The sequence below is a fragment of the Branchiostoma lanceolatum genome, chromosome 1, assembly GCF_035083965.1.
Source record: "Branchiostoma lanceolatum isolate klBraLanc5 chromosome 1, klBraLanc5.hap2, whole genome shotgun sequence".
In the NCBI taxonomy this organism is placed as follows: domain Eukaryota; kingdom Metazoa; phylum Chordata; class Leptocardii; order Amphioxiformes; family Branchiostomatidae; genus Branchiostoma; species Branchiostoma lanceolatum.
This window is the reverse complement of record NC_089722.1, coordinates 39,824,582-39,835,435: the sequence shown is the minus strand read 5'-3', so window position 1 is coordinate 39,835,435 and position 10,854 is coordinate 39,824,582. Positions and strand designations below refer to the sequence as shown.

The following is a 10,854-nucleotide window of genomic DNA, read 5'->3' as shown; positions in this document are numbered from 1 at the left end:
CCACTTACTCTCTCAATCACTCAATCACTCTCACTCACTCACTCACTCACTCACACACACACACACACACACACACACACACACACAATCGCTCACTCACTCACTCACTCACACAATTTCTTATGCCAGTTGGATACGGTCTTTGCTACCATTGGATCTGCTTGGAGCTAAAATAACTTTATCGAAAATTAATGCCCGCAGGCTAATTGCAGACAAACAAGTATATGGAAATACATGCTACAAGTCATGAAAGAGAGAGAGAGAGAGAGAGAGAGAGAGAGAGAGAGAGAGAGAGAGGGAGGGAGAGAAAGAGAGAGAAAGGGAAAGAGAGAGAAAGATAGAGAAATCGAGAAAGAAAGGAAGAAAGAAAGAAAGAAAGAAAGAAAGAAAGAAAGGATTTCATAATGAAGGCACGCTTCCATCAGTTTCGGTGTTCCCAGAGGATGTCATCCATATAATCCAATCAACATGGCCTAACTTGGAGATATAGACTGTGCTTTCAAGTATTGAATTGGCTATGGATCTAAGGTGAAAATTAACAACAAACTGAAGAGACATGAGCCATGGTTTACAAACGGACAATACATCTAATTCTTATTCAAGTGTTTGAAGTAATCTCTAAGCAGATGTGGAGGTAGAACTTGTTTTGAGTATGACAGATGTACAAACATCACTGATTTAAAATAAAGTAACTAGATCCAAAGTGGACTCTTCAATCTATAACTCCTAGTCCTAAACATGCATCATTGCAAGGTTCATTAAAGACATCACTGACATAAAATCTACAGAGAAACCACTCAATGGTTTCTTCAAATTATCATTTTGTGATTTCTTCAAAATAAATATATCTATATATATATATCTCTGTTCGCTTTCATTAAAAGATAAACATATGTATGACTATCTTTCACACAAAACTACTTCTCAAAAACATCACTTTCAAATTGTGATTTCTTCAATGTATATCAGTTTCCTTTCCATAATCTTTGTCCTGGTTTCTGTAGTACATAAGACATAGAGCCTTTCAAAGGTTGCCTAATATATCATCCTTTTGAATCACCTAAAAATAAAAAATAAACAAATACATACATCTCTGTGCGGTTTCATTAAAAGATAAACATATATATGACTATCTTTCACACAAAACAACTTCTCAAAAATATGACTTGTTAGAATACAGATATAACGGTACCATAAGCCTCTGATAGTTTGTACAACATACAAGTCTAAACACAATAATGAACTACACTGTCAAGACAACAGCTATTGGGAGAATCAAACTGTTAGAGTCTGAACAAGGCCTAGGAGAAATAATGTTGTGTTTCCGGTTCAAGTCCAGAAAAAATTGTAAGTTGGTAGGAAGGGATTTTCTGTCTTTTTTTACATTTTGTCAGCGTGAAAATTTCTAGGGTCGGTTGGGTAACCGGAAACAACAGTTCTTTTCTCAGGCACAATGGTACAGCGCCACGTGTTACAATTCCAAGTTTTAGGCTTGTCTGAGGTTTAGGTCCTGGACTTTGTCCTACACAGATTTAGCTCTTTTTTCGGCCAGCCACTCCTCCACACTTTGCGGGGATGTCGCAGAACAGAAGGTTTCCCTTCCAAACCTGCTATGGCCATAGTCTTTTGTTTTGGGCTGGTTACATTTGGAACAAATGTTGCACCTAGACTTTCGCATATATTTTCTTTTCACTTGGCCATGCTGGCATTCCTGCGCCCGTTTCCTCCTATACCAGTCTGTGGTTGCGGGAACTGCACCCGTAGCAGGTGGGACACAACTAGCCACTCCTGGAGCCTGACTCGGGACCGCGAACGGAGGATGGTACTGCACGGGAGGACCATACTGCATCGAACGAACAAACTGAAATGGAGTTCCATACTGCACAGAAGGAACGTATTGAACTGGAAGGCCACACTGCACCGGTTCACTGTACTGCACTGGCGGAGCATACCGGACAGGCGGATCATGGTGGACACTGGCTTGTCCCGCTGTGTTCTGCGGGAAGCAATACTGGAAAGCCTGCTGCTGGTATGAAGGCATCTGCTGTAGCTGGGGCCGTGGATCAGGCAGGGATGTGGCAGCTACTATGCTGGCACTGGGCGGGTCAACTCGCTGCAGAAGTTTCTGTCGCTTTGTGTCCAGCTTGCGTGTTTTGTACCTGAAAAATACCCAATGTGAAGGACAAAGTAGGTAAGAGGGTCATGAAGAAGCTACATCAGAATTGCAGACACACTCAGTACGACATGCAGAGAGCCTAGAGAAATAAAATCTTTGTCTGTGTTTACAGGTTTTAAAGAGAAAAATAAGATAAAATGCATTTCCCTCAATATCCCTCAATAGGGGCTGGTGACAAAATTTCAATACAACCAAAATAATCAGAAGATGAAGGATCATACCGTCAGTTACTACTCTCAATGTCCTGTTAAGGGAATGTAGATTGAGTGCTGAATAAAAACACTTACCACTCCACGAGCGTTTTGTGGTTGATCTTGTACAGTTGCAGACGTGTATCTGTCATCAGTCTGTGGATGCTCTGTAACAAGGTGCAGATCTTGCCATAATCTTTGAGGATGGCAGTCCACCGACTTGTTGTCTTTATTCTAGTCTTTGTGGCTTCAGGATGCAGGGTGCAGAGCTGGAGGCAAACAGCCTCCACCAGACGGCTTGTGCCCGGCCACTGTGCAGGTCCTGCGCTCTCTCCAAGCATGCGCCTGTATACAACGGTAGAAGACCACACACACATTACCGATAGTACATGCTAAAGTTACAGCACAAGATGCCTTGCGCTGCTTCCAGGCTGTTACTTCAGGGAAGTAAAGATGATGCTGCCCACAGACATCTCAATATAAAGTTACTGTTACACTTCATATCATCCATAAAGCAAAGCTGCACACATATTCAATACCCACCTTTCTACACTGTCCACACTGGGAGTGACACAAGTCTTCTTCGTGACTTTACAAGGACCCTTGTTCGGTCTGTCCTGATAGCGAGATGCATTGGTGAGACGCTCCTTGTCAGTCTCCGGAAGGCAGCTCCATAATCTGATGAGTTCCTCCACCTGGACGTCTGCCAGGTGGCTTTCATCTCGTAGCTTGACCAGGGCACTGGCTAGGCGCTGAACTTGGTGGTAGCCAGAGGCATCATTGAAAGCATGGGCTTCCTGGAACAGTCATGAACAAGAGTCTGTCTATCAACAATGAAATAAACAACAATACCATCTTTGTTGCTTACTCCTTTCATCATAATTATAGTCTTGTCAGAAAATGAAAACAGGACATGCCTTCTTTCTTTGAGACTTCACTTACATCTTGATAACTGCTGGAGGCCTCTGCTATGTCCTGAAATTCCCCTGTGTCCTGAGAGTGAGACTCCATAGTGTCCTGAGTCTGGACCCCGCTGTCCTGCAACTCCTCTCTGTCAGGAGACTTCTCACTGTCCTGAGACACTGAAGACAGACATGTAACAAGAAACAAAACACTTAGATGGATTGATGCTACATATAGTCACTAATTAGAAACTTAAGGGCTCTATCATTTAGATGCAAACAAGGGCATTTAACATAAACTCTAGAGAACTTTTCCTAAACTGTTAGGGCAAAACAATGCAGACTCTACCATGTACATACCAATGGCAGAAATGGTGGGGTCTTCCACCTCATCCCGCATGTCTTCAAACCCCTCATCTTCCTCATCTTCCCCCTCCACACCATCTGGCACATCGGGGTTCAGACTAACAGCCTCCAAATGCCTGCCCGTCTGCGAATACAAGTACTCAATGCCGAACAACTCTCCTGCAAAATAAGAACAAGAAGCAGACGTTTCTTCCTTTCTTTATCGAAAAGCTGTACCTCTGCATACACTACCTCTGCATACATGTTATGAATCATTCCAAAAAAGAACAGGAATTACTTACCTGTGTACTTGCCAGGCTTTGTGTAGTCTGTGCAGATGTTGTGGCCCAACACCGTGCCACTGGCCTTGTTAACTGCAGCACGAAGCCAGCCACTGTAGGACCGCAGGGAAGGAGCATCACCCTGAACTGCTGCTACTGCCCGGTCCTCGTTCCAGCGTACTAGTCCTTCAAGCAAGTATGCCTGAAGGTGGCTTGCACTGGCACTTGTACCTAAAACACATGGAAGTATATCATATGTGTTACAACATTGTCAAATGCAAAACAAACTCGGAATGCAAGATTTGTCAGCAAATTCCAATCAATATAGATCAGTAAGAAGTGAACTGAACTCACCTGGTATAAACCTCTGCAGATGTAAGTGGAACGACTCCAGAGACGTGGACCCCCTGCTACACCTGTAGGTTGGCAGCACAACTCCCCCCTTCTTTAGCTGACCAGTAGTGATGTACAGTTGGACATCCTGTGGATCCTGTAGACAGGCAACATGTCGTTTCTGCTCTTCCCACACCTTGCGGATTCTGTTGTCGTCCAGGAGGGGCAGCCCCGTCGTGTCTGCTCCCTTCTCGCTGCTGTACGTGTCAATCAGCTCTGAGATGAGGCGAGTTGTTTCCGCCACACCCCGAGTCCTGCGACGAACGTGCAGAGCAAGCTCCTTTTTTGTTAACAACTGTGCAGGATCACAGGAACCCTTCCCCTCTTTCACCAACTCTGCTTGTTTTGCTTTCAGCAAAAGGTTGAGGTCTGCTGCATCCCACTCAAATAGACACCTTGACAGTGAGGACATGAAGCTTGCATACAGGGGATGACTCTCTGTGTTGCACGCTGTAGCCAACCTTCTCATGAAATGCCACACATCAAGGCGAACCATCAAGTCATCCCATCCTGGAAAGAGTGCCTTCGCAGAACAGCAGTCCCTGTCTACGTAGAGTACACTGGGTGGACGCTCGCCTGCCTCTTTGTACCTTCTGACCAGTCCTTCCCCCATGGACCTAAGCCCGTCTCCCTCAGTTGCTGTGAGCACAGACACCAGGACTTGTCCATACTCGTTTCCGACATTGGTAGCCCAACCTGCTGTCCCAGCTGCAGCTCCCGCTAGCTTCTTGGTCACCTGTGAATACACAAAGAAAAAACTACTCAGTTAGGTCTGATATTCACAATTTAGGGTATAGTGTTTTATGACATACAGAAAATGATTACCCTTGTACTCACTTGTTGTGTTCTAGCCTTTTTACACAAATGTAGCTACTCCTCTAGGGTACAATTGCCACATACAAAGTCTACAGGGCAGTAAAGGGAACAAAAAAATCCAGATATAAGATGCAAGAACCATTAATGCCAGGCATATCAAAACACAAGTAAGGAAATACTGGAAGATTACGGACCTTCTTAGTGGAGTCCATTTTAAGGATATTGCCGAAAGTCGATGTAACTTTCGCCTTCACCTCATTGAGCCTCATGAGGACATCCCTGGCAAAGACAGACAGGAGCCATTGGGGACGTGGCACTTCGGGCATTGCTGGTGGTTTCGTGCACTGTGGCCGCTCTACCAGTCCACCAAAGAACCGGGCACAGTCGGAAAGGTACTGGAGACACCTCTGGAGGTAGACTTCACTGTGTTGCTCATGCACCTGGTTCCTGAGTAGAGCAACACTGTTGCCCATGGACCTTTGTCTTAGTAACCGCAGGACTTTCAGGTCGCAGGAGTACCTGGAACACACCATTGAAACAGAAGGTGTACTTAAACGGTCTCCCTGTTAAAGCACTATGAATAACTCCTACAAATTTGGTACACAAATGGCTACTTGTTAAAAGTTGAGATCAACGTCAACAACACTTTTAAGTATCGCGAAGTAGAAAGCAAAAGTAATGTTTTTGCATGCCTGACTTTAGCAAGGAACTTAGAAAACCAATGCAGGTAATATTTACCTGTATGTCAAGATGGCTGGGAATTGGCTGAAGTGCCCTGGACTTAACTGCTGCAAAATATCGCCAGACCAGGCTGCCACCTTCTTCCTGCACTCACAACACTCAAGGTATTCGGTAGCCATGAAGTAAAAGCCATCGACATCGAGGACCTTTCTTACAGTCTTGTACAACCCTGCGCTGGTTAACCTTGGATGGAAGACATAGGCAGTGATCAGCACAAATGACTGGACATTTTCAAATTATGTGGTAAAGTGTCTTCTCACAAGTCACTCAGGAGAGGTAAAACTTTTACAAACCTGTCCCCACTACAGTCTGCTCCCACACACTTCAGCCGCACTGCCCACATGCGGTACGGCATCCAAAGAAACAAAGGCCTTCGGAAGTACGGCTCAGGGCTGGCAGGGGGTTGGAGGTGCTGAAGGGTTGGTTGAGGGGGATACCACCACAGCTGCAGATCACGAACCAGCTGCGGCTTGTTGTTCTTGTCCGGTCGGAACAAAGCCTTCCCTACCCATCTCCACTGTTCCACTGGCAGTGTCTTCTTCCATATTTGGGGAAGTAGTACCTGAGGTGATAAAGTGAAGAACTGTATGATTATGATTGAACTTGGATTCTGAGGTAAAATGGGGAAATTAAACATGCCAAATACCTGTCATTTTCAAATCCCACCACCCTTGATTAAGTGTTCTACTGCACAACTGTAGACATATTTATTAGTTCCAAAAGGAAACACAGGATATCAGGAATCGAACATGCAAAATGATACTAATGACAGTAAACAAAGAGAGAAACTCACTTCATCTCTCTGGGAAGCCACTCCGCTGGCTGCAGTAGGGGATGAGACTGTGCTGGCTGCAGTAGGGGATGAGACTGTGCTGGCTGCAGTAGGGGATGAGACTGTGCTGGCTGCAGTAGGGGATGAGACTGTGTTGCTGGCAGAAGGGGATGAGACTGTGTTGCTGGCAGAAGGGGATGAGACTGTGCTGCTGGCAGAAGGGGATGAGACTGTGCTGGCTGCAGTAGGGGATGAGACTGTGCTGCTGGCAGAAGGGGATGAGACTGTGCTGGCTGCAGTAGGGGATGAGACTGTGCTGGCTGCAGTAGGGGATGAGACTGTGCTGGCTGCAGTAGGGGATGAGACTGTGCTGGCTGCAGTAGGGGATGAGACTGTGCTGGCTGCAGTAGGGGATGAGACTGTGCTGGCTGCAGTAGGGGATGAGACTGTGCTGGCTGCAGTAGGGGATGAGACTGTGCTGGCTGCAGTAGGGGATGAGACTGTGCTGGCTGCAGTAGGGGATGAGACTGTGCTGGCTGCAGTAGGGGATGAGACTGTGTTGCTGGCAGAAGGGGATGTGACTGTGCTGCTGGCAGAAGGGGATGACACAACGGCTTGTGATGACCACACCTGGAGGGTAGCAATACAGTTTTAGCATACACAAAACAAGCCAGCATAAAACAAGCCAGGACAGATCATCTCTGTGTGAACAAGCTGACATTTACAAGATCAAAGATGTACACACTGTACATCCTACCAGAGTTTGAAGCATCAACGTCATACAAAGTACAGTTTATAGAAACATAAAAATAGATGCAGAGTAAAGATCAATGTATCTGGCTGTGCTCTCACCCGTCTGGGGGGGCTAGGCTGTGCCAACCGCCTGTGAGAATGAGTAGACTGTAGGGTGAGCAGAGCTGAGGTCGCTGCACGTGGTGTCATCCTTCTCTGTACTGGTACTGTTGGCTGTGGCGTCACCTGACTTGGCAGCACCGAGGAAACTTTCTGCAGGGTGGGAACAGAGTCTTACAATGAAGATCTAAAATGAAGAAGCATCTTTTCAACTCTACTTTTGTCACATGTCTTTGTTTAGCAGTTGTATGCACACCATGGAAGCAAAACTTTGTAAAAGACTTACCTGGGCTGAATGCCTTCGTCTCTCAATGAACTCCTTGAATGAGGCCATAGGACTTCCTCTGCTTGGGCTCTCTCGTTCAATCCATTTCACATACCTTGTGAAGAGAGAAAAAAAGAGACCAGTCATTACACACCATTTTCAGTGGCTGTGGCTTGTAGCTTAAGGTCTGTGTCTGTGATGGTAGGATTAGAGTACAGATATTCTGTACAGGTACATACCCCTTCTCATTCTGGTAAACATCCTCCCATGTCCTCTTGGAAAACTTGCCAAACCGGAGAAGTGTTTGACCTCGCAGGTTCACAGGTTCCTGTGGTGATCTGTTCAGGTCGTCTCTGCGCCTCCTCTCCCTGACAGCTACTGAAACCCCGGGAACTTGCAGTGCAAAGTTGGCAAGGTCATCCTTGTTCTCCATAAGGCAAGACTGGGACTTGTTGTTCACCCGCTCTCGCTGGTGGCTTGCAATGAGTGAAACCACATAGCCCATGTCGTGTTCACATAGCCATGTGTAAGTGAGTCCCCTGTACTTCCCAAAATGGATGGTGCCTGGCATAAGTTGAGCCTGCTCTGTCCTGCAAGTGCCAGCTACAATAGCTGCTTGAGTTGGCTCCAACACTAGCCCCCCTCCAGCAAGTCTTCGCACGTTGGGTAACTGTAGTGAAATAGATCAATGAGAAGAATTGGTCAATGACATTGTTATGTCAGAAAATTAACAGATGATCTATCTAGTGTGTGGATGCTTATGTTTTGTTCCAAATCATATTTGTTATCCTATACAACAGTACAGGTAGAGCCTTTCTTTCACGCAAGCTCGAAGTCTCGTCAGGACTTTTTTCCGCCCTATCTCATTAATTGTTGAGTCTGCGGAGGATGTCATCCATAAAATTTACTTGCTATGGCCTAATGTTCAAGTAACAGAGTGAAACGTACCTGACCTGACTCTACATTGCATTGTGATGCCATGACTGGGAAGGAACAGAGAATTAGAATTAAAAAGCTGTTTATCAAGCATTGTACTTACACTATTGATTTGTGGATTAACATTATTATTACTAGTGAAACATACACATAACAGTCAAAAATTAGGTGTACAGCTCCAATTTGGGGTGCACACAGGTGCACATGCACCAAGGATGTATATACACCAGCTTCATCCCATTCCCAGAGTTAAACTTTAACTCAAAATACCTTTTCAAGTCATACATTAAGAACAAATTTTAGGAAACAAACGGGGTAGATTTCGACAGAAAGTACCTTACAAATACAAGATTGAAAAGTTTGGGGATTTACGGTAATCCCCTTGTTTTCGTAGCGGTGTAATGCTCCAAGCAGAGGCTGCGGGAAGTTTTTGACGTGTTTTTAGGCGAGTTTGTCAGACTTTCTATTTTGTACCGTTGTCTATATGTCGCCAGACGAATTAAGGAACCCGTGCAAATTAGAGAGCCCGACAAACTTGCCTAAAAACACGTCAAATACCTCCCACAACACAACCTCTGCTTGGAGCGTCACCGCTACGAAAACAGGGGATTACCGTAAATCCCCAAACTTTTGAAATAAACTGCACAAACTAAACATAAGACTTTCTCTGGCCGACTAGCCTATCTTCTATCGCAAATTATTCAACCCAGTTCGGCTAAAATGTGTCATCTAATGCATCTCTCACTTTCACTTTCAATGTCAAGATCTGTTGTTATTGTTTTGAGCTGGAGTAAATGAATGCCAGATGTTCCCGGCGCGAGTTTGACATGACCTACTTATGGTTTCACGCCTGTGTTTTCATCAATTTGGGTCAAACTTTCTCTAGAATACAACTCTTGTACACCTTACCTTTAACATACATCCTGCACCGGTGAAAAGCTTCTTAACAATAGTAATGAGCCAAACTGACATCTAAGAAATGCATGACATGGCATGAGTCGATGGTGATAAATATGAAGGAGCCATCTTTTTTATGAATAAATATGCCGAAGACAACAACAAATCTAACAGTGAAAAACCGCAGCCATCCATATCAAACTTGGTAAGATTCCTTGCCAACATATCATGTACACAGATACTACTGTAGATGGATGGATTTTCGTAGGATTAGAACGATAAGATCAGATTTTCGGGGTATTTTTGACAGTGTACGCGTCATTGTTTTTATCGTCCACCAAACAAGCATGCATATTCTCCCGATAAAGTTGGCTTTAGCAGACAAATTCCGCACCCAAAAAATGATAACATAAGAATGTACAAACTCCACAAACCTTTCGCGGTTCCTGAAGCCAAGTTGACCGCCACAAAAGTCCAAAATATCCACAAAGGAGACGATAGACGAGCAGAAGCCCGTAACACACCATCCCGGGAACAGGATTTTCCTCGCTTCCCTGAGTTTCTGCGAGGTTTGTTACGTCATGAGAATGGTGCACACTGATTGGTTGAAGTTTTGAAAGTTAGAATAAAATCCCGCTACTTGATTGGCTCAAGGAGGTTTTGATTGGCTGAAACATACCTTTTTAGATTCTAACTTCTTCTAAATTCTTCTAAAATTTGACTCGACCATTGCGTAAAATCAGGCGCAAGGATGACACGCAAATTCGTGAAGCGTTCCATATTTTTGACGTTTTTCGTCTCTTTTACCAAATGATTTCATTCGAAGCCTCGACAGGTGCATGTACGCTAACAGGTCGCGAATTTCCGTTTTTGAAGTTCCTCCTATATCTGAGGATCGGATTGTCGATCTGTTCTGTTGCTTTTTATCGCTAGTGCTGGTAAAATTAATAGAAAATAATCACTTTGCAAATTAAACAACATTTATCAAGAAAAACAAGATTCTCCTACCCGGAAGTGAATTGTCTGTGTTATGGAGACCCGCCGCTAGGTGTCTCTCATGTCACGTCTATGTGCCTCTATGACAAAACATGTACCGGGTATCTGTCTCCAGCCCAAATTATGAAACGGTTGAGTTCACTGTTGTTATATTCTCACTCAAAGAAAATTATCTTATCGTAGTGAAATGCTGTGTCTTCGAGAGCGATTTAATCTTAGTGGCCTTTCATAGGGCATTTACATCAACGAGTTCAGTAACCTACTAGTATTTCAACGAAAGACACATTTGTT

The 10,854-nt window shown here is 44.6% G+C and overlaps 1 protein-coding gene across 1 annotated transcript; it reads right to left on the bottom strand.

Annotated features, from left to right (window-relative positions):
• Positions 1 to 436: 436 nt before the first annotated feature.
• Positions 437 to 9,090, bottom strand: LOC136426431 (uncharacterized). The gene is made up of 15 exons (XM_066415099.1): positions 8,683 to 9,090; positions 7,974 to 8,404; positions 7,756 to 7,849; positions 7,470 to 7,622; positions 6,639 to 7,247; positions 6,139 to 6,407; positions 5,843 to 6,028; positions 5,299 to 5,623; positions 4,250 to 5,024; positions 3,917 to 4,126; positions 3,630 to 3,794; positions 3,310 to 3,449; positions 2,911 to 3,164; positions 2,464 to 2,712; positions 437 to 2,159 (listed from the first exon to the last, which is right to left on the bottom strand). The coding sequence occupies exons 1-15, from the start codon at positions 8,713 to 8,715 to the stop codon at positions 1,523 to 1,525; spliced, it is 4,530 nt and encodes a 1,509-aa protein (XP_066271196.1). The 5' UTR covers positions 8,716 to 9,090; the 3' UTR covers positions 437 to 1,522.
• Between the last annotated feature and the right edge of the window lie 1,764 nt (positions 9,091 to 10,854).